Source organism: Arabidopsis thaliana, chromosome 2, assembly GCF_000001735.4.
Source record: "Arabidopsis thaliana chromosome 2, partial sequence".
Lineage (NCBI taxonomy): Eukaryota > Viridiplantae > Streptophyta > Magnoliopsida > Brassicales > Brassicaceae > Arabidopsis > Arabidopsis thaliana.
The window spans coordinates 11,226,374-11,250,058 of NC_003071.7; the positions used below are offsets into that span (position 1 = coordinate 11,226,374).

A 23,685-nucleotide genomic window follows, 5' to 3' on the forward strand; every position below is an offset into this window, starting at 1 on the left:
TATACGTATAGAGCGCACTTGTTTTCTAGAAACTTTTCCATTATAATTGATTAGTTCAGAAAAAAATTAGAAGATTTGAAGGTGTTGTGTGGCGATATTCATATACCAAAATCAGTAACACAAAATCAGTAAATAAAGGAACTTAAAGAGAATACGAAAATTAAACAAAGACAAAAGAAGAATATGGAACTTGTGACACATGAAGTTCAAAAACAATATAACATGACGATGAATGAATCCATTAACCTTTACAATGACTTAGCGGGGAGCCGCATAGACAGTCGTTGCCGGCAAACACACTTTCTGGAAACTTTGTCACCGGAAGTTTCCCACAAAGATGGTTTTGACTCAAGTTAAGTGTCTTTAATCCGGCCACCCTCGCCGGCACTTTCCCGAACACTAAGTTCCTTGATAGATCAAGCGTCTCGAGCGTCGTCGAGAAACTTAGCTTCCTCAAATCGAATCGGAGTTTGTTCCCCGACATTCGAAACTCCCGTAGTTGCTCTGCTCCCTTCAAGAACCTCAGTGGACTCCCTGAGATCTCGTTGTCCGAAAGATCAATGGAAACGTAGAGATCAGTTTGCCTTGTTTTCCAATCGTCTAAGCTCATCTTGATTCCACATTTAGCCAACTTCAAAGAGCCGAGGATCGACGCTGAGGTCACCCATTCCGGGATTGTTTCCATGTGAAACTTGTTGTACGACAGATCTAGAGTCAAGATGTAATTCTTCACGTTCAAAACAGGGAATGGATTGGTTAGAAGATTGTGAGAGAGATTGATATTAGCAATTTTAGTCAGCTTGGCCAAACTCTTCGGCACGGCTCCAGAGAAACGGTTCTTGGAGAGATCCAGTGTGTCGAGCGCCACGAATCTTGATAAATAGCTCGGTATCGACCCCGAGAGATTGTTCTGACCTAGCTCAAGGAACGCAAGAACCGGCGCGAGCGATGCAATCGACGGAGGGAGCTTCCCGGAGAATCTGTTGCGTGAGAGAGTGAGGATTCGAAGGTTAGTCATTGATTTGAAAATATCCGGGATGGTTCCAGAGAGACGGTTTCCATCGAGATTAAGATTCGAAATGAGCTTGAGATTAGCAATCCCTAACGGTATTGTTCCGGTTAAGAGATTACCGCCAAGATTTAGGTAGTTTAACCGAGTTAAATTGGATATGGAACTCGGGATTGAACCGATGAACCGGTTTCCTTTAACGGTTAATGTATCTAAGCGGTTAAGCGCGCCGATGTTGGCTGGAAGAGGACCAGAGAGACGTGTATTCTCGAGGTAAACATACTTTAGATGTGGTAATCTGAATAAAAATGGTGGAAATGGTCCTGTGATGTTTTTGAGATTGATAAAGACGACCCCTTCCAAATGCTGGAGTTTGGCCAGTGACGGAGAGATTGTGCCAGAGAGAAAGATTCCGGCATCGTCGGACTCTATGCGGATAGTGAGTACGACGACACGGTTGCCGTTAGGGCAACTGACACCGTTCCAAGAGCAGCAATCAGTACCTTTTTTCCAAGTGCTTAGAATACCTGAAGGATCTTTGGTTATACCCGATTTAAAAGCTAATAGACCCGCCTCATCATCAGGATGACACGTGGCTGCTGCGGTGGGGTTTAAACACCGGAGAAAGATCACGGCGGTGAAAATGAAGAAGTTGTGGAAAGAACAAGAGTTCATGGTAGTGAATTTTATTTTTTGTAGTGAGGTTGAGAGAAGCAATTAGCAAACTGATAGCTAATTAGTCTAAAGAGAGATTAGACTCGACACCAATTAATATCAAATAGTCAAAGTTGACCCATTTGGACCAATCCATTTGCGCGTAACGATTAATACAGTGTAAAGATAATTAAATAACAGTATAAAACGTGACAAAAATAAAAACTATATAGCATAATAACTACCAATTATCTTTTGTCAAAAGGTTGTTTTGACAAAAAGGGTCTTTTGACATTATTTAAGATTATTTAGTATTTTATAGGAGGGATGTTTAATATTGACCGTTATAGGTTATAAACTCTGTAGAAAAAAGTATTCTTAGTAGTGACTTTTTGGTAAGATAATCCTTTTAAATGGTACTAATATAATGGGACAACATTTGGCATGTGGGAAAAGAAATATACAAATGAATGCTAAAAGGTACCGCTAGAGCCTAGAAGTTCAATATACAAATGAAAGAATATCAATAAAAGAAACCGAGGATAAAGCAAAAGAGAAAGGAGAGATGAATATTAAAACGCTAATTCATGATGTAGAATGTAGATGATGGCAATGTTCTCACCAAGATTGTCTGCCTTAAAGTCGGAAAAAGGTAGATTCGACGTAAACCCATATTTTGATAAAGGTTTATAAGACCAATATGCCATAGATTTAAAAATGATTCGGGATATATAAAAATGCAGAGAATATGTGTAATCTATTTGCTGAGATTTTCAAGATAAATTGCTCCGGATTGTAGTTCATTTGATAGAAAATGAGGACAATGGTTTCTAGACAAGAACGTACACTATTAGAACTTACACAAAGCAATAAAAAGAAGAAGAAGCAAACTTAGTTTCACCAAACCATAAATATAGACAAAATACAACAAACATATTTCATAATGTTTTCTCCAGCTAAGTAGGAGACACAATGGAAAAGCACACTAAGACCACGGGGTTTCCTACATTATTGCAAACCGAACAACGCTCATCACACGACATAGTTCAATCAATGTTTAGAAGGATCAAGAACTTGACCAATGAACAAAATTACTCCACTATTGTCTTCTCTCACAGTGAACAGAAATGGATGGTCAGCTACAAAATCCGGGTTCCGCATCAAACATTGGGGCATCATGATGGCAACAGAGACCGCTGCAGCTTCGGTTCCCTCTTCATCCACCTCAATGCAAGCTTTATGAATAATGCTTGAGACGTGCAGTTTATCACCGTTCGAAGGCGAATCAACCATCTCAGTTAAATTACCTTTGGAAGTAAATGGAGAAGTAAGCCCCATGTCTTTCAAAACTTCTGAAGCTTTAAACTCAAAAGAGAAGTTCAACTTCGGAATTCTCAAAGCATCGACTGGTGTACGGTGAAGTGGAATATGGCTATCAAGAAATCCTGGTTCAGTGCTTATTTTCTCAAGCAGAGCAGCTAGTCCGTCTTTGTCATTAGGAAGATAAATGTACATGGAGAAATGACGTTTATCCTCTACATAAGGTAGGCGCAAAACTTGGAAACCATCATAGCCTCTTAGATATTGGTCCTTATAACTCATCATGAAGGGGACTTTTACCGTGTTACCGTCAAGAAGATGAAAATCGTTATCTTTTGTTAGTTTTGCATCAAATTTTCTACTCCATGCTGCTTTGAAGTACACTGCATTTGCTAGAATAAGTGTGCTATTACGGATCTCCTTGATAGTATCGGTACAATCGCGTGAAAGAATCTGCTTGATGAGTCCATTTGTGTGGACGTCAGCCCATATATTTACCTCATCAATCACTTCAACAGGCTTCATGACCAAGCGATAAAAATTGACCAATCATTAGTGAAGTTGGATGTCATATATACACAAGAAATTGAAGAAATAAAAAAAGAGAATGTGATATAGCCGTCTCCTTCGTAACCACATTAAACGTCTTAAATAACACGAACATTCACCTTTATATATCTATGTTATAGGGATTAGTCTAAGTTTCGGTCCCATAATAATTGAAGCAAAATTTATCCCTAACGAAAAAAGTTACCTTGGTTGCGAAGTCAACTTGACTACAAGAAGCCTTGTAGGAATTCTCCAAAAGCTCTTTAAAGGAAGGCTTCAAATAAGAAGACTTGTCGATCCAGACACCGTGAGCCGTAGATAAGCACAAATCACTTCTCTCGGTGCCGCCGTCCGCGATCTTGGCCAAGACCGCGTTAAGGTGATCCGTAGACGGTGACATGAGGAATGAGAGGATTTCTTCTTTGGTGACGGGATTAGAACCAGCGGCGATGAGGCTGAGCAAAACGTTGATTGACATCGGTGAAAAGACAACATTGGAGCCATTGGCGACATCTGTTTCAATGACTTTCTTTGCTAGTCTTGCCACGACGTTGTTTTGGTTCTCAATTGATTTTCCTAACTCCATTTTTTTCCAAGAAGAGGTGTACGGGAAGATATAAGAATGGTTCTGAATATGCAGATGTGATGATTGATGAAATAGCTTGTTTCAAGTATACTAGTAGCTATTTTTTGTTTTAAATATATTTTCTGCACATGAATTATTCAATCGAAATGATTTAGAAGTAATAAAGTACCGCGTGTGGAAAAGTCGTATCATGGACTTCGTTGGAAGTACTTGGCATTAACTATAAACTAGGTCTTGAAGTTTGGTTAATTTATGCCTTATGGGTCAATTTACTTGGAACAACTCTCTTTTTCATCCTTTTACCCATAAGGCATATGCATAAACCAATTGTTCCAAATCGATTTTATAACTCTGGGAGTTGCCATTTGGAACAACTCTCTTTTTCATCATTTTATATCTCAATCTAGGAATCTATCATAGCTTGGCTATTCTCTAAAGTAAATTTCCTTTTTCTTTACTTTCTAGCACTTAAATAAAACTCCAATGAGCTATCTTTTTCAGTTTAAAATATATTTCTATGTTAATTAGCTCATTTGAACATAAATCTTTCTTGCTTTGGTGTCTCCTACATGTATATTTTGGAACCGTCTGTCAATTGGATTGGTGGATTCCGACTCTTATATCAAAGAGAAACAAAATAAAAAAACAGAGTAATAATCTTATTAGAGGGGGAAAACAATGTTTTTAAAACCAAATCATTGCTAGAGAACGTGATTTCCTAGCGAAAGTTTACACTTTACACCACAATATATACTAACGTGCATGTGAAAAGAAAAGAAAAGAAAGAGAAAAAGGTTGAGATGAATGTCTGAAGCAGCCAAATCTTATACTCCCTCTGTTCTATAAAGTTTGATGTTTTGAGTTTTATTTTTGTTTCATCAAGTTTGATGTTGTAGGTTAATATTATTATTATTTTTATTAGTAACCAATAGAGAGAAAAGAGAAGTAAAATTTATATTATTAGATTAATAGAAAAGTAATAAAAATAATATTAAAGTTACATTTTTTAATTTGTGTGAAAAACCCAAAACATTATTTTTTTAGGAACAGAGGGAGTAAACATGAACTGGAAAATAACAAGACATATACTTGATGTGTACATGTATCGATTTCTTCTTCTTCTTTTTTATCTTTTTTTTTTTTAGTTAAATGTATCGATTTCTTAGTCACCAAGAGGCAAGAATATAACAAAAGACTAGAAATTCTTTTGTTTGATTTTATTTATCATTGGGTACAAATTCTAAAAACATGAGATTATGGATACTCCATAAGTAATGTGTTCAATTCAAATAATCATTTTATTTATTTACAGTAACGGATGTATATCATGTATTATGCATAGACACCAGTAGGTTGAGACTAATAGTGACCGATAGTTTTATATATTTTCTTGCTTTCATATATTGTCATTTTCCTTCTTCTTTACATTACAATCACAACAATAATGCCAAAAGACACATGAACCAAAATGTCTTCGGTTTCCATGTTGTAAACATAATAAAGCATAATTAAAGACAACATCTAAACATATGTTTAGCTTATAGAAATCTGATCCCCGAGAGTTCTTTACGCTGAAGCGTCTATGTTACGGTCCCCAATCACCTTCAAGAATTTTTTCATATACGCTTTCCTATAAAATAGCCGTTTGAATATACATAAACACTTTTGTCGCCTCTTTGCTTAGATATATAACTACAGATCTAGTAAGCTTTGTCGTGACAATATGGGAGAACAAGACATCATTGTACCTTGCAGGAAGATGGTCATGTGGGCGATTATAAGCAGTCCACACTGGTCCACCCACGAAAAGACGCATTGCCTGTTCAATATATAAGAAAATTCCAATTTTCTAAGCAACCAAAAATATATTACTTGAACCTTCATATAGTATGAATTAATAACTAGAAGAAGCTAAGATTGAACCTTCATATAGTTGTCCGAGTCCACGGTGAAGCGATGATATATTCCAGCAGGGAAGACTATCAAACCTCCCTTCTTTACCCATACTCTAATCCAAATATCATTGAGATCCCTCACATCAAAGTATCCTTTGATTTGTTTTTAAGAAAAAATAAAATAAATGAGCACCATATCGAATTTATTTAAGTACTAAAGCAGCGAATAAAAGTACCTACCACTTCCTGCGAGGCAGTAACGGATCTCTTCATCAATATGTAAATGTTCTTCAAAAAACATCTTTACTTTTTCTTCATAGTTTGGAAGCTTCTCTGGACACACCTCACATAAGTCCTAAAACCAAACATCCAAATGTTTGCGAATCAAAAACGAATATTTAATAATCAACTAACAAACGAAGATTTATTTTTTGTTAAAAAAAAAGACCAAACAAAGGAAGATATTAAAAAAAGGCATCAAATAAATGTCACAAACCATGTAGGAGTAACCACGAGATTCGCGGATCCTTTTCAATTCCTCATCGGTTTCATAGTTATCAGCATCAAGTCTCCAGCAAAGTACTCCAAGCTCTGAACAAAAAAAAAAAAAAACATTATTAACCTACGTGAAAGAATAAAAGTATGTGCAACAATGAAGATACACACAGACCTGCAAGTTTGTCCAAAGATACAAATTCCTTAGGATCCTTGTGGTGAGGAAGTTTCTGATCCTCTTCCTTATTATCCAAGTACCAAGCTTGAATCACTTCTTCAGTTTGATCCTAGAAAACATCAATCTGATGCTAAGCAAAAACACTTCTAAAGTAAATGGGAATAGATCCTAAATCAAGAAGGAAGAGTTTATATTACCTTAGCGGCTTCACCCATGGTTATTCTTCTTTTGTGTTCAAAATGAAGAAAGAAAGAAACCATTTATATAGATAAAAAAGGAAACCGCTAGCATTTTTCTGTGTGCAAAAATGTAAAGTAAGAACACAAAACCACTCTTTCCATTTCTTAGGCACCTTTATCGAGAAGACAAGGACGTCACGAAGTGTCAAGGAGATGACGAAGAAGTGATGACGTCACGAAGTCTCACGACTTCTATTTACTCTATTTGCATTTGTTAAATAATAAGATGCTTTGTTCTTATCAATTATTGTTCTTAATAATAAGACTTCTATCCACTTTCTCAGGTCTTTGGTATTTGTTTCGATGTACTTAACTTTCTACGTGTAAGGAAGCTTCATGTTAGAAAAAAATAAAAATGGAAGCGTCATGTATTTGTTATTTGTTTCAGTGTACTTCAGAATTAGCTTTTTTTTCATAAATATTATCAAAATCTAAGACTATATAGGCTTCCAAAAAAATTACTTTGGAAGCTCATTGGAATCTTATGAATTTTTTTAATGGAAAATTGTGTTTCTATTTTAAAATTTTGATGTAAAAATAAATAAATAAACATGAAATTATTTCCGATAATCTTTTCTACACAAAAGAAAACCAAACTAGTTTTGTGATTTATATAATTTTTCATAGTAATATTTAAATTTTATTTTCAGTAAGACCATGCTAAGAAAAATATTAACGGCATGAATCATATATGTGTGATATTCGAAGTTATTAATTGAATTAAAATTAACTTTGAGAAACTTGAGTTTGATGATGTTATTACGGACAAATTACAGAGAAAGAGGAAGAATGATCCACTACATGAAGTTTACTAATTCATAGCAACCTGTCTGATTGATTGATATGTCTCGGCCAGAACGTAATCCAGCAATAGACTCAATTGTACATATTCATTGAGAGCTCCACAATCCAAATTTTTACAATCCCGATACAATGTCTTGTTTTTTTTTTTTGGTTTTAACAAACTCTTAAATTGATAACAAACTTTGTCACAAACCAGCTCCAGTTCACGTAGACTCTCGTTTACTTTTTGTAACCATTGCATATGTCATTTTGAATCGATTTCAACGACTATTTTCAAACATTAACGCGAAATAAATGGTTTAAATTTTTAAAAAATGTAAACAAATAATCCACCAGATAAACACCAAACCGAAACAGACATACATCATTTGTACTCACCCAAAGAAAACAATCAAAATAAGGTCTTCAAAATACACTCTTTGTTTTTTTGTTTTTTCTTTCTCTTTTCTATTTGCGTTGATAGAAAACAAATCTCACATTTGAGATGCTAAATCTATCAAACCGCCACCAAAGCAATATCTTGGTCTAGATAAGGCTATTACTTTAGGTTAACTGCTACCACCATTTCTTCTCTTCTTCTCTCCATTTGCAACACCAGTTGTTGCTTTATCCGAATCCGACAATTTCTTTGTTTTCCCAAGAGAAGTAGAAGATGAAAGCCTCTTCTTTGGCAATACCATCTGTGGAGGTTTCTTCTTATCAGCAACAACCTCCTTCTTTGGCATACTTGTTGTTCCGACATTAACCTTAGATTTCACAGCTTCCGTGTTGGCCAAGTTTCCTGTTGTTCCCACACTAGACTTGGATTTCAAAGTTTTCGTGTTATCCAAGTTTCTTTTTGCTCCCACATTAGCCTTGGGTTTCACAGTTTGTGCATTACTCACGTTGCTTGTTGTTTCCACACTAACCTTGGATTTCACAGTTTGTGTATTATCCAACGAATTTCTGCGCGAGGATGAGCTACCAACGCTTTCATCATCTTTAGCGTTTTCAGATGATCCACCACCGATACTGTGCCTGCGATTAGTAACCTCGATCTTTCTACTCTTTGTATCATTGTTTACAGGCCATTGAATAGAACTTTGGCTAGCTGACTTTTGTGTTTTAGATCTGGCAGGAGAACTCTTGATCGAGTTTTCGCGTTTAAGAGAACTTTTAACGGAAACTTGATCGTCAATGGATTCAGCATCCCACGGACGAGAAGCCATCCACCTCTCAAGCCAACTCCAACCCCAATCTGTTGTGTTTGTGTCCATCAAAGTCTGATGTGGAAGTTTTGAAGAGTTTCTCCATGTTTGCTGTTTTATTTTCCAACATCAATATATAAACAACTATGACTAAGTTCACAATGATGTTGTCTTTAATTTATATTTACCTGATGACTGTAAGCATACGCCAATGCCCTTTCTCGTCTTACTGAAGCTTCTTTTCGATTCACCGACCTTGCCACGATCTGTTCCTTTGATTTATTGCTGGAATCAAAATTTCCCGCGGTAACCTACAACAAAATATGCTCCAGTTCAGAATTTTGGTTCACCCAGTGTGGTAAAATGTAGGGAGATTTTACCACATAACAATGGGATGACTCTTTTTAAATTTTGTCATATTTTTAGATGAACGGTTGCATATATTGTAAACATGGTTGAATAAATTTTACATTCATTCAACAAAAAATGTAACGAGATTTACCAAATTCTGATGGTTTTCTTTCTGGTGACCCTTCTGTTGGATCAGCCTGTGACGAGTTTTGTTCTCTGCAGATAACCGATTCCTCCTCTCTTGAATCTGTGTTTGTAAACGTGTAAGAGTTTGCATTGAGCTAAGCATCGCATTCATTTGTCTTTTGACGTATTTTCCTTGCAGCAAACTTTTGAGTCTAGCCATTCCTCGCAGCGCACGAAGAGTGCGTCTCGCCTATGAAATTTCAAAATATTAGACTAAGTCTTTCATAATAAGAGGAATTAGTGATTTTTTTTGTATTTTGTCCAAAAAAAAAAAAGTGATTTTTTTGTATACCGTGTAACATCTATACGCATTTTGGATCTTGATTGCGGCAGTTTCCTCCTTTGATTCCTCAATTTGAGGTGTTGATGGGGTCGTGAGACGTATAACCTCCGCGGCAGCATGTGCAGCTACCACAGCTGCTTCGGCTGCAACAGCCGATGCAAGAGCTAAAGCTTGTCTATTCTTTGATTCTTTAGACTCACCATAGATTCTTGTATTGATGGTATATGCCGGAGGAGGAGGAGGTGGAGACGGTGGTGGTAACAACGGCTGAGGAGCAAAATCCGGCAACGGGGGAGGCGGTGGATATGGACGATGAACAGAAGAAGGTGAAGGGTCAACCGGTGGAGTCTCCTCCAGAGGGAAATCAAAAGATTCTCTACTCTTTTGTTTCCCAAACGACCATTTCCTCTTCGGTTTCTCGGGTTTCTTGATAAACAAGGCAAAACCAAAAGACCAAAATCAAAACAATTAGCAATCTTGATTTCATAATCAGGTTACATAATCATAATCAATAATTAGAGAACAGATTCGAAACACCAACTTGATTCTTTTTGTCTTTCCCTGGAGATAAACAAGCCACGGAGACACATGTTAACCAGTTCTTACCCATTTTCTCCTGAAATTTTCAGACAAATCTTTCATTGAAACATTTTCTTACAAAACACTTTATGTGAAATCAATAAGAAGAGATGAGATTATGTGAAGAGACCTCGTCGTGATGGGCCCCACCGATTCGTGGGAACCCAATTGACTTTTGTAACGATTGTGTTTTGTAAGAACGATTCAACAGATTTAACGACAGATACGTTATAAATTATAACTTCTTTTTAGTTGTTTTTTTTTATTTTCATTCTCTGCTTAGTTGTTCTTTCTATATGTTATTTTTATCTTTTTTTTTTTTTTTAATATTTCTGGTGTTGTGGTTTTTAGAATTACAGCTTTTTTTATAACAATTATCTGTTAGACAAATTTAGAAAATTGAGTTTAAAGTTTTGATGATGCTAATGCTCTTTATCCATTCCACTCTGGGTTTGATTCTCACTCTCACCCTCCATTATTTTGTTTGGTTGAGAGTTTTCTTAATCAACAAGAAATAAGTTATAAAACCAAATCCCAAAACCAAAATGAAGAACACATAGTAACTTAAATAATTCATAGGTTGGTTGAAGAGAAGGGGCTACTTGAGAGATTGGTTGTCAAGCTACAAATATAATTACGTTAGAAACCCAAAAATTCATAGGTAAAAGAGTTGGTTCAAGATCCCAATTTTGCAGTTATAAACAAAGGGTTATTCGAAAATTTGAAAAAAATTAGGAAAATGTTTTTCGGCAGGAAACCAAATCACCATGTTTTGTAACTTTATCCATTACCTCCATTTACCTCCCCTTAAATAAAAAATACTCTGCAATATAGCATGTCATCACCATCGTCAAGTTTATAAATTATGAAACCTAAATAAAATATTAAATCAAATTTCTCGCGATGAGGAGACTAAAATAAATTCTTATAATTTAAAATCTAATGTATGTAAATAAATAAATAAATACTCTTCATAAATAAATATATGAGAGTTATGTTGAAGGTTATTTTGACTTCACAGGATTTCTCTGTATTTTGTGGATATCGAAAGTAAAGTTACAAAAAAAAATGACTTTTGAAGGTAATTTTTCAGAGAAAAAAAATAAAGATGATATAACTCTTCAACTCCATAATGAATCCAAGATTATAACGTACGTGTAACAATTATTTATCTTTATTAAGACAAAAAGGATTATAACGTATAACAACTTTGTGTAGCTTACTTTTAATTCTATTTAATTATTTAGAAGTCGGCAGAGAGAGTACGTGCGAACCTCTTAATACTTGTCGTCTCTCTCCTCTTTCTACTCTTCACACTAAGTTAGAGGTGCTTCTATGGCCATGAACTCACTCATACCACGTCATACGGCCAAAGTTCAATTGAAGACAGATTGTTTAAAGCTAATTAAAATGATTTGACTCCAATGAATTAGATGAATTTTCTAGTTTTATATCGAAATTTGTATTTTGTTTAAATTTGTTTTATTCTACGTCATAATTCAGTTTGTGATGATTTCCTCGCTAAAGACACAAGAATATACAAATGTCAGCTTGTAGTTTAGGTGCCGAAATGGTTTTCCCTCGAGGCACCTATTTGGCACCTAAAAATTTTGAAGGGAGAGAGGTGACCTTTTTACTCTTGAGGCTTTCATCAATCCCGTGTAAACCAGCCTCACAATCTTATCAATATGGAGATTTTGATTTAATGTAGGAAAAATAAAATTTCAAGTGTGGTTTGAATCATTATATATAGCCTAAACGGGAATTGATTCAAGATCATGTCATAAAATAATTTTAAAAGAACGTGTGTTTTCTTTATCGTTTTTGTCGAAAAGTTTCAGCACAAAATTTGTGGTACCAACTGCCTAATTCTCTAACAATGATGACTTCTCCAATTTGGATTGTACTCGTTGTACCACCCTACGTACTCGTGTTCCTCTAGTGTAATTTATCCCCTCACTAAAATTATGCGCTACTTGAGTAGTACACATTTGCACAACCTAGGTTCACTCACCAAAACATTAATTTTATTATTGATGGATCATGCCGTTTGCTAAAATTTGTATATGTTCGAGACGGATTTTTGAAATTCACCTGATAATTTTATTTTATGTGCAAGCTGCCGGTGGACAAACTTAACCTTTTTCCTATAAGGACTTCCTCTTGTTAATTTCATGTTGCCGGATGGCTTGAAGCAATAACAGAAATTGTATAATTATAATTTGAACAACTATTTATGAAAAACGTAGGTATTATAGATCGTTAGCTTGGATCATCCTAGTAGAAAACAATATTACAAAAAGAAACTATTTACAAAAAGCCTATCGATATATATATAAAGATTAAGAGTAATGAATCATAAGCAGAAACAAAATGCTAAAACATTTACTCTTTTGTCCATGTATTTCTCAGCTCGGCTCGCCATATATAACAATAAAATGAAGAAACATTATCCTAATATCTACACTATCTTTTGAGGAAGCACCAAAACTCTCTTCCTCTTTAAAAAATGAGTGAACCCCAAAAATTCATCAAAACAGCCGGCAACCTCTTCAACATCCTGGATTCGAGCAACATTGCGGGGTGCCGTGCGATCTCATCGTGTGTAGGGGCCTCAAGGGTTTAAAAATTTGACATTCAAAACCCAAAAAATTAAATGCCAAACCCATGCCTGAGATTCTGATGTACCGTAAAATTCTTTTTCTTTGAACTTGTGTAGGTGTTGCACGTTACTTAAATTCATTCTCATTTGTCTTCAATGAATATTTTGTTTATAAAGTCTCTAAATCTTCGGGAATAAAGCTTAGGATCAACAGCTGAAATGGACGCGGGATCTGCGTGGAGTGACTTGTAGGCGTGCTCTAGTTTTTTGGTGATATCATAGTCTTGAAGAATGTCAATAACACCGAAATAAAGGATCACCTCAACGGCTTCTTTCCTTGTACCCTTAGGATTTGAGTTGTCAATTGCATCTTCTTCCCACGTCTCTTCCTCAAATCTGCTCACCTGCTCTGCTTTTGCCGGTGTACTTTCCCCTAGTCTCATTAAGGGTCCATTACTACATTTTCAAAGACATAAACAAAAATATTATTAAAATGAAAGAGCATATATTTACTTTGATTTTAATCTGGTAAGCTTTTGTGAGTGTATGTATAAAAATGATTGTACAAGGTTCATTTGAAGTTAGTGAGAAATGTTCAATCAAGTTAACATATATATATGCAATATGGTTTAAATCAGTTTTGTTAAGTTGATCCAAAATGACCACTCATATGAATGAAAGAATCCAAGACCTAGTTGGGATAATTTTTTGTTATATCTCCTATTGAGTTTAAGTATTCAAAACATGAAAAATGCTAGGTGAAGGTACCAAGTTTGGGTGACAGAGTCCATATTTGGAAGCGAATTATACCCTCTCATCAATTTGTCCTCCTGATCTCGTCGACCTGAATTAAGAAAGTAGCTTATATATTTAGACAAAGGAAGAAAAATACCAAAAACTAAAGTTGAAAGAAAGATAAGAATGATCGTTACCGATGCCCAAGGAAATGTCGTCACGCATGCCAGATTCACGGAAATGGAGACCAATCAAAAGACTATAATCCATAATCCTCTCAGCTTCAAGAAACTCACAATCGAGGTCGATTTGGTTAATGAAGGCTTGGAACCATGAGGTCTCGAGTCGAAACACATACTTGAGATCCAAGTCTTTGAGTGTTGTGGTCTCGTCGATTTCACCTTCATCTTTGTCGATAGTACGGCCATGTGATGAACCTTTCAAGTCAAACCGTTTGTGTATACGATACTCCGAACAAAACAGATTTCCCATCACTATGAACCGAGTCTGCTTTTTTTTTTTGGTCACAAAGAAATAACAAAAATTCAGCTTTTATTTGATTTATGAAGATAAACTTGTAATGGAAGACCATTTTTCATACCTTTTGGCCTCCTACTGGTTTGACGCAATGCACCCCAAAGAACTTGGTGACTAAAGAGTTCTTGTACTTGGAAACATGCTCGTAATAATTTGGGAGCATCTTAAGCAATACCTAAGCATGGTTTAAAAAATCTCAAAATACATATGTTGTCGAAAGCAATGTGAACGCAAAATAAGATATAATTTACCTTAATTTCGGATTTTTTCATGGTTTTGATCATGTAGCGTTCATCTTGAGTCAAGTAAAAAGCGCTTCCACTCTTTCCAGGAGATGCAAATTCCCGAAGAGATTCATTTCCGCAAATAGCGAGCATGTAGTCCGCTTGGTCTATCGCGAATAAATCTCTTAGATGCCTGTTTCACCACACAAAAATGTGCAATCAGAATTAACAAATTGTTTGTACTCCAAAGTTTTAAAGTATTTACTTACCTAAACACAATAGGGCAATAGTCCTTCCATTTGAACTCGGCAGATAGATGAGGAGGTGTAGACTTAGAGCCTTCTGGGGGAAACCTAGTCCATTGCTTATCCTTGGGATCAAAATCACTATGCCTAAGTTCCCTCAAAAGGGAAGCATGTTTCCCAACAGAGTACCTAATCCCAAGTTGTAGATTTAACATTAAATCATAGTTCTTATGTCCAGCCGTAACCGTATGCCCCGGTTTCTTAACATCTCCTTCATCCAACCACCTAGGACTTTGTTGAACACTCATGGCACCACCACTCTCCAAAAGCAAAGGGCTTCTTGCCCACTCTTGCTCTCCACATCCACTCGTATCCGACTCGCTCGTGTATGGACTCGCCTCTACATGATCACACACGCCAGTATCCTCCAATTCCGATATACAAATCCTCGGGAAATTGGTATTCGCTGACAAAGTTTCAACGGAAGAGAGCTTATGGTTCTGCACAATCTCTTCATCTTTCTTCTTGCTCTTCCTCCCCCACCCATTATAACTAGTCTTCTCTTCACCCCAACTCAACACCCCTTTCCCAACCGGGGCTCCATTTTCCCATAACCCATCATAACGGTTTCCATTAGCCCACGTCATTTTCCCTTTCCCCGAAATAACACCATTCTTCCACTCTCCCACATACTCATTCCCATCGCTCCACACATAACGTCCATTACCATCTTGCAGATTGGCCTTCCAGTTTCCTTGGTAACCATCGCCGTTTGCATACCGCTTCTCTCCATAGCCATGCTTTCTTCCCCACAGCCAATGCCCTCTATAAGTGTCGCCATCTATTCCAATGAACGTTCCTTCGCCATCCATTCGACCGTCCTTGAACTGACCCTCATAGGTCGCTCCGGACGGCCAAGAAAAACGTCCTTTACCGCTCGCTTTGCCACGTGTCCACTCACCCTCGTACATACAACCATCCGACCACAAATACTTCCCTGTCCCATGCGGAACACCCGCTGATAAGCCTCCGTTATAAAGGTCGCCGTTCTTTAGCACCTTCTCTACTATTCTAATCTCGGCAGCCGTATCACTCACCTCGCAACTTGTCATGGGAACCACCCGCCGGGAGCTTTGTTTGTACTTGACCCCCAACGATTGCTCTTTATTCAGATTCTCTTCCGTGAAGAGGAACACTGTCTCTTGCATTATTATATATGTCTTACTCAGACATTTCTCGTTGACTTTTATCCGGCTTGTTTGTCTCTTCCAATAACATTTAGTGTTCAAACATTTCTTCTGTTCTGTAAGTATTTAAAAACAAAGGTGATCAATAATGACCCTAAAATTACTTTGATGCTAAAATCTGAATGAAATTAGAATAATCAAAATCTTGTATGAAAAAAAAAAAAAAAAAAAAAATTGCTAAGAGTTTAATGTCATCATTGTAATGTTATGTCTTCCTTTAAATTTTGGTATCTGAAAGGAAGGAAAAAAAAAAAGAAAACAAACTTACCCTTGAATCATTTATAGATTGGATTCGTTGACTGAGAAAAGAAATGATCAAATGGACTATTCAAGAACCCATATCAAGAAGTAATGCATGAGAATCAACACATCAAAATTCTCAGAAAACAAACAAATTGTTTTTTACCTGAGTAATAGAAGTGAAATTGATGTATGGTCAACCGCCATGACAAAGGAGTTCAGAAAATAAGATAGTGTGATGATAGAAGTGAAGACCCAAATTCATAAACTTGATGAAAATCTTGAAAACAGAGTATGGTCGAATGAAAGATTTATCAGAATGTTAGGATTGGCGAAACTCTTTTTCGAAGGAGATAAAATCGACAATTCAACGATGAAAATGTATCCGTTAGATGCGTATTAGCTATTTGTTTTGATTATTTATGTAGCCGGCAACAAGACTACGTGCTGGCCTTGATCATCATCAATCTTTATACTAATTTTATAAACCATTAATAATGTAGGTGTTTAGCTAGAAGATCTAGTTCATGGTTCGATATCGGTATTAAGAATATGCGATAGTTATAGGTGGAGCTAATAGACAAGTAAGTAATGATATAAAAAATGCTTTTGAACGTGCTTTAAGCCTACCATCATGTGCCACAAGTCAGATTTGGATACTATTATTCTCCTCTCTGCTCGGTCACAACAACTCACAAGTCAAAAGTCAAAAAACCACTTTTCCAAAGTTTAAGGCACTTTTCACAAAATTCCAAATTAGAAACATATCAGACTTTCTCGATTTTATATGTCGAACCAACGTGATCTTAGCATGTGATTAAGTACACATGGGTTTTGACTCTTAACACAATACAACACTATACTGTCTTAACATCAAGTAGGCTCAAGGGGATGTAGATGACAAGAAGATTGGCTTAATGGTGCCTACGACGGTCTTTCGATGAGTCGCGGTAGTCACGGTCCCGAGAAGAATGATGCCTTGATTTATCTGAATGTCCACCTGAATCCTTCAATCTGTCTCTTGACCGATGATGACTTCGATCTTTGAGTTTGTCTCTCTCCCTATCACTGTCTCTGTCAGAATCTCTGCCTCTGTGAGACCTACCCCTGTCCCTCTCTCTACCTCGTTCCTTCTCTCTATCACTCTCTCTTTCTCTATCTCCTACTTTACTTCTTTCATAGCTTGAGTCTCCTACAATTGGCTGAGAGTTTGACTCGGTACCACTTTTCTTGGAATCTGTAGCCTTTTCGTGTGGTGTAGTAACCATTCCATCCTTCAAGTCGTTATTAGCTGATCCTGCAGTACATTTAGTATCAACAGCCTCGCCTGCTCCCGGCAACAGATCCTGTAACAGTGTTAAAAGCACTTCAAACCTAGCTCTGATTACAGACATAGAAAATGCACTTGGATTGCAGATTTTCCCAAGCCGAAATAATAAAGTAGACAGCCCTTTTTCAATACTATATAACATGCAATGTGGTGGTAGAAACTCTGTTTACTACTGTGTAAGAAACGCACTCAACTTTAAGAGTCTATAATAGCAGTAATATGGACAATAATCTCATGTTTTCACAAAAATTACAAAACCAAGAAAGCGATCTACCTCACCTTTGTCGCTGATTGACCTTGAGAATTCCCGGATCTGCTAGAAAATGTAAATGGCTTCCCATCCTTGCAAACAGAGATATACTGAGCCTTTGGAAGACTGTATAAATGAGCAAGAACTCTACACACTTCGTCAATACTAGATTTATCTGCATCAAATGCTTTCCACCACGGCGGATTCTCAGGGAGTGGTACTTGAAACCTACGGGCAGCAGCATACACTACCCCACAAGCCACAACCTCACTTCTGAACCTTACACAGAGGGTTGTACGCAGACTGCATTATAGACATATCATGAGATTAAGATAAAATCATAAAGGAATTATCAGATATTGAGAAAGTATAACAAACATACTCAAAATCAAACTAGAACAGGAGAAATGCCAAGCTTCAGGATAAACATCAACTCTAAAACCTATCAACACTATGATGTGTAGCTAACTATTAGGAAATCATATGAAATAATATCCATATTAGGATTTTGAGAATAGAGATTACCTATCATTGGCCAAATTCCAAGCTTCTTGCCTCAATTCTGGAGGTGTTTCTAATGTGGCAAGGTAGTTTGATATGAACTTGTGAGGATGTTCAACATGACAAACAAAACCCATCTCTTTCAGTATATGTCTCTCAGTTCTGCTTAATTCAACTTTCAACTCAGAGAACTTCTGCAGATATTTAACAAGTAGGAAAAAAGATGAGATCCCATAAAAGTACTTCCAAATAAAGCTATCCCATGAGTAGAAACAAAATATACGAAAAAAAACATTCAATATGACAAATGCAATTGCAAACTAACCTTGGCATACATATCCAGATGTTCTAATGGCAAGTTCTCCCTGCGACACTCCATCCTGTGGAATACGATGATGACCTGTCTAGCTTTTTTAGGGTTTTCTTCCAGTTTTGATGCAAGCCATACACAGCTGGCAGCAACTATCTGTAAAAATTAAACTACATATCAAATCATTATGGTCATAGGCAGGAGTATATACACTCCTAAAGAATTATCATACTTTCATAAACACACAAAACTAGAAGAAAGAAACAAAATAATTTACCTTGACATCAAATTTAGCCAAAGACTTCTTGCAATAGAATCGCTGAAACAGAACCTGCCCAGTAGCCATAACTGCCTGTGGTCTAAAATAAACAATCTAAGTTAAGAAAATCACAGCTACGTAACATTTGAGTCTTGCTTAATAATTAGACCAAGAAAAAGGATACAGTTTGAGCAATATTCCACCCTCTTGGATGAGATCACATCCATAGATTCTAAGAGAGATTTCAGTTGTTTCATCTATCCCATCTTTCCTCGAAGGTGAAGCCTTCAGCTGCTCGTCGGATAGGTAAAAATTGTCGATAGCAGTGTAAATCATCGATTCACTAAACAACAACGGTCACTGTTTAAAATCAAGAGAAGAAAAACTTAGATTACAACAGCTTTACTTCAGATATCACAGCCAAGAACGTAATATCGCATACGAGAACAAAATCGAAATAATGAACATTATACACATGAAATCAATTTGTGACTAACAAAGTTAATAAAACATCTCATAAATGAAAAAACACAATTACAGGTTCTATATTAGCCAAACTTCAGAATTAGGATTCTGCCAAAATTCAGAATCTCACAAATTGATTGCTATAACAGAGAGACGAGACTATATTGTCGATTTTTGCTACATTTAGTAATGAGATTACGCCCTAATTTCAACTGAGATCAAGCAATTAAACCTAACTGAGATTAATCGCGATTAGAAATCAACACAGGTTGGATTAAAAGGGGAAATGGTTTAGGATGTACCGGAATTGGGAGATAGACGGCGGCGAAACAGACTCGCGGCGAGGAGAGCGGAGAGACGAGAAGAGGCGACGAAATCGGGAAATCGAGTTTGTTGGAGAAGTGAGGGAAAAAAAAGAAGAGAAATTAGCAAAAAGGAAGAAAATAAAATAATTGGGCCTACTCTAACTAGGCCCTTATTGGGCTTAGGAAGGAAGAAAAATGTTTTTAGGATTCGATGATACATGTAATTAACTAATTAAGAGATCGATTGTTTGAACTGTGGTGATGTCTCTGCTCCTTCCATAGATGTTAAATAATCTAAAATTAAAAATTTCGATAAAAAGTTCTGATGGATCATGCATCTAAATTTTAAAATGTGTTGCCAACATTCAGGGAGACAACACGACAAATTTATAATTTTCAATTTGGAAAATAAAATATTTGATTGCTAGACCCGCAAAATATATTCAAATCAAAAGTTACAAATGCAGCCCATAATTTTTGTATGCTCTTAGATTCGAACTACCAAATCCAGAAATAAAACACAAAATTACAGTAAAGGTACTCAAAATTCATATCAAATTTCGAGATTCGTCGAAGTTCGAAAGAAGATAAGATCGAAATCGAGACACTATAGTGAAGAAGAAAGAGTTTGTTTGAAATCAGAATTTTAATGTGAAATCTCAAACTCTACACATAAACGATGTCATTTGTAGTTAAGTTAGAAATTAAAATGGCCTTTTATGGGTACCTATTTATTTGAAAGAAAATTTGCATAATTAATAGGTTTAATCGGACTATCCTATTTAACATTACTTAACATTTTTCTATAAATGTGCTTAAATGAACTATTTTCTCGTAAATAAAGTAATCAATACTGATCTAGAAGTACAAAAAGCAATTCAAGAATCAATCATTACTTTATTTATGTATCAAACTTATATTTCACATCGTAGGCAAATGCCGTTACTAATCAATTTCAAAAAAATTGTTAAGACTAAAAAGCCCCAATTTTTCCAAAAAAAAATTTTACTAAGAAATTTTATTTTATTTTGAGTTTTGCAATAGGTCCCATAATGAATTGAGCCGGGACTGGATAGGACCAAGTGTCGTATGATCAAAATATACAATTGTGACTGGGTTGGGTCTAAAAGTCTAAAACCATTGCCTGAAACGTTATGGTTCCTCGTAGTTATCGTTAAAAGAGAGATTGTTTCAATCTTACAGATCTTATTAAAATAGTAACCGATGTGAATGTGATCTTATTACTAACAAAATCAAAATCCAAATTAAACAACAATCAGAGACATCGTTTTCTCTATATACTATATTTACTTAAACACGATCGATCGAATATTCAACCAAAAAAGATATTTGTTTTGTCGTCTAACGAAGACTAAACAAAACATTAAGTAAACCCATTCCTTTGTACTTTTAAAAACATAGCAGTCTCTTCTCTACTTGCTCCAAGCCTTCAACATTTTCTTCTCAAATGGCGCTCTCCTCTTTCAATCTCTCTTCTCTATTATTCCTCCTCTTCTTCACTCCTTCCGTTTTCTCGTATTCGTATCAACCTTCTCTAAACCCTCATGAAACTTCTGCTACAAGTTTCTGCAAAAACACACCATATCCAGATGCATGTTTTACCTCCTTAAAACTATCCATCTCCATCAACATAAGCCCCAACATTCTCTCTTTCCTCCTCCAAACCCTCCAAACAGCTCTTTCCGAGGCTGGGAAACTCACCGATCTCCTTTCTGGCGCTGGGGTCTCCAACAACCTAGTTGAGGGACAACGTGGCTCTCTTCAAGACTGCAAAGATCTTCACCACATCACTTCTTCTTTCTTGAAACGATCAATCTCCAAGATCCAAGACGGTGTTAACGATTCACGGAAACTAGCCGACGCTAGAGCGTACCTAAGCGCCGCTCTCACCAACAAGATCACATGCTTGGAAGGTCTTGAATCAGCCTCAGGTCCACTCAAGCCAAAGCTCGTGACCTCCTTCACGACCACTTACAAACACATAAGCAACTCCCTCTCTGCTCTTCCAAAACAGAGAAGAACCACAAATCCAAAAACCGGCGGAAACACTAAGAACCGCCGGTTACTTGGGTTATTTCCTGACTGGGTCTATAAGAAAGATCACCGGTTTTTAGAAGATTCTAGCGACGGGTATGATGAGTATGACCCGAGTGAGAGCCTCGTGGTCGCTGCCGATGGAACAGGGAATTTTTCGACTATTAACGAGGCCATAAGCTTTGCTCCTAATATGAGTAACGACAGGGTGCTGATATATGTAAAGGAAGGTGTGTATGACGAGAACATTGATATTCCGATCTACAAGACTAATATTGTTTTGATAGGAGATGGATCCGATGTTACATTTATTACCGGAAACCGAAGTGTCGGAGATGGATGGACCACTTTCCGATCTGCTACTCTTGGTAAACATCTTTGACTCTTTTAAAAATCTTGTTTATATAAAACAAGACTCAAGTGGTATAGTTTGGGGCATAGTGTAGACTTTAGGACCGTAGAATTTTTGCCTTTTTTTTGTCAACTAGGACCATATAATTTAATTTTAAATAATTATATATGAATTTTCTATGAAATTAAAAAGTAATATTTTAAATCTTACAATCTTTGGTTTAGGAAAAAAAGGTGAAATAGTTGTGAACATAAGTAATCTTGTATGGTTCTTGGAGCCATATTTGTTGCAATGACAAAAATTAAAAGCGATAACTAAAGTGGTTGGTACTAAATCGAGATAGTAATGCTTTTCAAACTTGCTTTTGTCACAGCGGTTTCCGGCGAAGGATTCTTGGCGAGGGATATAATGATAACAAACACAGCAGGACCCGAGAAGCACCAAGCGGTTGCACTACGAGTGAACGCGGATTTTGTGGCCTTATACCGATGTGTCATTGATGGTTACCAGGACACACTTTACACCCACTCATTCCGACAATTCTACCGTGAATGCGATATTTATGGAACCATTGATTATATCTTTGGAAACGCAGCCGTTGTCTTCCAAGGCTGTAACATCGTTTCAAAGTTGCCTATGCCAGGACAATTCACGGTAATTACTGCTCAGTCACGAGACACTCAGGACGAAGATACCGGGATCTCGATGCAAAACTGCTCCATCCTTGCGTCGGAGGATTTATTTAATAGCTCAAATAAAGTGAAGAGCTACTTGGGACGTCCGTGGAGAGAATTTTCAAGAACAGTTGTAATGGAATCTTATATTGATGAGTTTATTGACGGTTCGGGTTGGAGCAAATGGAACGGTGGGGAAGCACTTGATACCCTTTACTATGGCGAGTATAACAATAACGGTCCGGGTTCTGAAACGGTTAAACGGGTTAACTGGCCGGGTTTTCACATTATGGGTTACGAAGATGCCTTTAACTTCACGGCAACAGAGTTTATCACTGGTGATGGTTGGTTGGGAAGTACTTCGTTCCCTTATGATAATGGAATTTAACATTTTTTTTTGCTAGAAATGTATAGGGTTTGTCTTCATATAAAAATCTAATTACAATAATTAATAAATAAAAATCTAAATAATTCTATGGTTTGAGTTATTTCTCAAAGCTGTGTATTAATTAAGATAAGCTGGCAAAATATGTATCTTTCTTGAAAAGTCTAAAGCATGTCTTTCTTGGCTTTATCTGAGTTTCCACTTTTTAAGAACGAGAAACCCATGCGACCATGTCTTTTTGAAAGTTCCAACACTTTAAATTAAAACATGCTTGACAAGTTGTGTTCTGTCAGATTCAGTGGCATATTTTATTTTTATGAAGACGGTGCTGCTAATCAAATGCTTAAAAGACGGTGCTGGTGATACATAACTAACGATTGCATTTTTGTTTTAATTCTTTGTTTATATACCTCCTTAATTGTATTCAGAGTTGAAAAACAAATTTGTATACACATACGGTAGCCAGTCGCATCTTCTTGGCTTTGCAAAAAGTGGGTTACAAAGATAGCATTATACACATAGACGGATCCATAAATTATTGTACATCGAAAGATAATTTTTAAAATGTTAAGATAGTATATGTTTGGGGCAGGTTTTCGTAAATCGTAATCCACCAGATCATTACATTTGTTTGTAGTCGAAAACGTTGTTGTT

At 36.4% G+C, this 23,685-nt stretch overlaps 7 protein-coding genes across 16 annotated transcripts; 1 reads left to right on the forward strand and 6 right to left on the reverse strand.

Moving 5' to 3' along the window:
• Positions 1-114: 114 nt before the first annotated feature.
• Positions 115-1,750, reverse strand: AT2G26380 (Leucine-rich repeat (LRR) family protein). Its single transcript, NM_128195.2, has one exon. It carries the CDS (start codon positions 1,682-1,684, stop codon positions 242-244), a length of 1,443 nt encoding a protein of 480 aa, NP_180206.1. The 5' UTR covers positions 1,685-1,750; the 3' UTR covers positions 115-241.
• Positions 1,751-2,451: 701 nt separating this feature from the next.
• AT2G26390 (Serine protease inhibitor (SERPIN) family protein) lies at positions 2,452-4,225 on the reverse strand. The gene is made up of 2 exons (NM_128196.2): positions 3,738-4,225; positions 2,452-3,502 (listed from the first exon to the last, which is right to left on the reverse strand). Exons 1-2 carry the CDS (start codon positions 4,116-4,118, stop codon positions 2,714-2,716), a joined length of 1,170 nt encoding a protein of 389 aa, NP_180207.1. The 5' UTR covers positions 4,119-4,225; the 3' UTR covers positions 2,452-2,713.
• A 1,171-nt stretch (positions 4,226-5,396) lies between these two features.
• ARD3 (acireductone dioxygenase 3) lies at positions 5,397-7,015 on the reverse strand. 4 transcript variants are annotated; one of them, NM_001336064.1, is made up of 7 exons: positions 6,884-7,015; positions 6,684-6,795; positions 6,510-6,604; positions 6,254-6,368; positions 6,042-6,166; positions 5,867-5,937; positions 5,398-5,748 (listed from the first exon to the last, which is right to left on the reverse strand). In NM_001336064.1, exons 1-7 carry the CDS (start codon positions 6,944-6,946, stop codon positions 5,685-5,687), a joined length of 645 nt encoding a protein of 214 aa, NP_001324274.1. In that variant the 5' UTR covers positions 6,947-7,015; the 3' UTR covers positions 5,398-5,684. The 4 variants fall into 4 exon arrangements, with proteins under 4 accessions (NP_001324275.1, NP_001324274.1, NP_180208.1 ...); NM_128197.4 differs by having other exon boundaries at positions 5,427-5,748; positions 6,884-6,922; NM_001336063.1 differs by having other exon boundaries at positions 5,397-5,937; positions 6,884-6,988.
• An 878-nt stretch (positions 7,016-7,893) lies between these two features.
• Iqd4 (IQ-domain 4) lies at positions 7,894-10,622 on the reverse strand. 2 transcript variants are annotated; one of them, NM_128198.5, is made up of 6 exons: positions 10,446-10,622; positions 10,278-10,352; positions 9,746-10,162; positions 9,419-9,643; positions 9,105-9,227; positions 7,894-9,027 (listed from the first exon to the last, which is right to left on the reverse strand). In NM_128198.5, the coding sequence occupies exons 2-6, from the start codon at positions 10,344-10,346 to the stop codon at positions 8,278-8,280; spliced, it is 1,584 nt and encodes a 527-aa protein (NP_180209.4). In that variant the 5' UTR covers positions 10,347-10,352; positions 10,446-10,622; the 3' UTR covers positions 7,894-8,277. The 2 variants fall into 2 exon arrangements, with proteins under 2 accessions (NP_180209.4, NP_001325287.1); NM_001336066.1 differs by having other exon boundaries at positions 10,278-10,622.
• Positions 10,623-12,584: 1,962 nt separating this feature from the next.
• Positions 12,585-16,590, reverse strand: PIP5K3 (1-phosphatidylinositol-4-phosphate 5-kinase 3; the record flags this gene model as incomplete). Of its 3 annotated transcripts, none has more annotated exons than NM_001336067.1 (7): positions 12,585-13,373; positions 13,728-13,761; positions 13,850-14,159; positions 14,254-14,364; positions 14,441-14,606; positions 14,683-15,961; positions 16,312-16,590. In NM_001336067.1, 6 exons carry the CDS (start codon positions 15,864-15,866, stop codon positions 13,061-13,063), a joined length of 2,118 nt encoding a protein of 705 aa, NP_001318292.1. In that variant the 3' UTR covers positions 12,585-13,060. The 3 variants fall into 3 exon arrangements, with proteins under 3 accessions (NP_001318292.1, NP_001324180.1, NP_001324179.1); NM_001336068.1 differs by having other exon boundaries at positions 13,686-13,761; NM_001336069.1 differs by lacking the exon at positions 16,312-16,590 and having other exon boundaries at positions 12,721-13,373; positions 13,686-13,761; positions 14,683-15,866.
• A 164-nt stretch (positions 16,591-16,754) lies between these two features.
• Positions 16,755-19,685, reverse strand: RCY1 (arginine-rich cyclin 1). Of its 4 annotated transcripts, none has more exons than NM_128200.5 (7): positions 19,563-19,685; positions 18,980-19,155; positions 18,814-18,895; positions 18,552-18,692; positions 18,251-18,420; positions 17,755-18,028; positions 16,755-17,491 (listed from the first exon to the last, which is right to left on the reverse strand). In NM_128200.5, the coding sequence occupies exons 2-7, from the start codon at positions 19,129-19,131 to the stop codon at positions 17,060-17,062; spliced, it is 1,251 nt and encodes a 416-aa protein (NP_565622.1). In that variant the 5' UTR covers positions 19,132-19,155; positions 19,563-19,685; the 3' UTR covers positions 16,755-17,059. The 4 variants fall into 4 exon arrangements, with proteins under 4 accessions (NP_565622.1, NP_001077962.1, NP_001324176.1 ...); NM_001084493.1 differs by having other exon boundaries at positions 16,846-17,491; positions 18,814-18,888; positions 19,563-19,662; NM_001336070.1 differs by having other exon boundaries at positions 16,846-17,491; positions 17,750-18,028; positions 19,563-19,662.
• A 1,101-nt stretch (positions 19,686-20,786) lies between these two features.
• AT2G26440 (Plant invertase/pectin methylesterase inhibitor superfamily) lies at positions 20,787-23,247 on the forward strand. Its single transcript, NM_128201.5, has 2 exons — positions 20,787-21,988; positions 22,346-23,247. The coding sequence occupies exons 1-2, from the start codon at positions 21,034-21,036 to the stop codon at positions 23,032-23,034; spliced, it is 1,644 nt and encodes a 547-aa protein (NP_180212.1). The 5' UTR covers positions 20,787-21,033; the 3' UTR covers positions 23,035-23,247.
• Positions 23,248-23,685: the final 438 nt, after the last annotated feature.

Bases quoted from the DNA above. Each gene is read 5' to 3' on its own strand.
- AT2G26390 (NM_128196.2), bottom strand. From the start codon at position 4,118: ATGGAGTTAGGAAAATCAATTGAGAACCAAAACAACGTCGTGGCAAGA. The intron at 3,503-3,737 runs GTAACTTTTTTC...TTGGTCATGAAG, and splicing joins AAGTTGACTTCGCAACCAAG to CCTGTTGAAGTGATTGATGA.
- Iqd4 (NM_128198.5), bottom strand. From the start codon at position 10,346: ATGGGTAAGAACTGGTTAACATGTGTCTCCGTGGCTTGTTTATCTCCA. The intron at 10,163-10,277 runs GTTGGTGTTTCG...TTGTTTATCAAG, and splicing joins GGAAAGACAAAAAGAATCAA to AAACCCGAGAAACCGAAGAG. The intron at 9,228-9,418 runs GTAAATCTCGTT...ATTTTGTTGTAG, and splicing joins AAGAAAACCATCAGAATTTG to GTTACCGCGGGAAATTTTGA.
- RCY1 (NM_128200.5), bottom strand. From the start codon at position 19,131: ATGATTTACACTGCTATCGACAATTTTTACCTATCCGACGAGCAGCTG. The intron at 18,693-18,813 runs GTAAATTATTTT...TAATTTTTACAG, and splicing joins TGGCTAAATTTGATGTCAAG to ATAGTTGCTGCCAGCTGTGT. The intron at 17,492-17,754 runs GTGAGGTAGATC...ACACTGTTACAG, and splicing joins AAGGTCAATCAGCGACAAAG to GATCTGTTGCCGGGAGCAGG.
- AT2G26380 (NM_128195.2), bottom strand. From the start codon at position 1,684: ATGAACTCTTGTTCTTTCCACAACTTCTTCATTTTCACCGCCGTGATC.
- ARD3 (NM_001336063.1), bottom strand. From the start codon at position 6,946: ATGGTTTCTTTCTTTCTTCATTTTGAACACAAAAGAAGAATAACCATG. The intron at 6,796-6,883 runs GTAATATAAACT...GATGTTTTCTAG, and splicing joins CCATGGGTGAAGCCGCTAAG to GATCAAACTGAAGAAGTGAT. The intron at 6,605-6,683 runs GTCTGTGTGTAT...TTTTTTGTTCAG, and splicing joins ATCTTTGGACAAACTTGCAG to AGCTTGGAGTACTTTGCTGG.
- AT2G26440 (NM_128201.5), top strand. From the start codon at position 21,034: ATGGCGCTCTCCTCTTTCAATCTCTCTTCTCTATTATTCCTCCTCTTC. The intron at 21,989-22,345 runs GTAAACATCTTT...CTTTTGTCACAG, and splicing joins TTTCCGATCTGCTACTCTTG to CGGTTTCCGGCGAAGGATTC.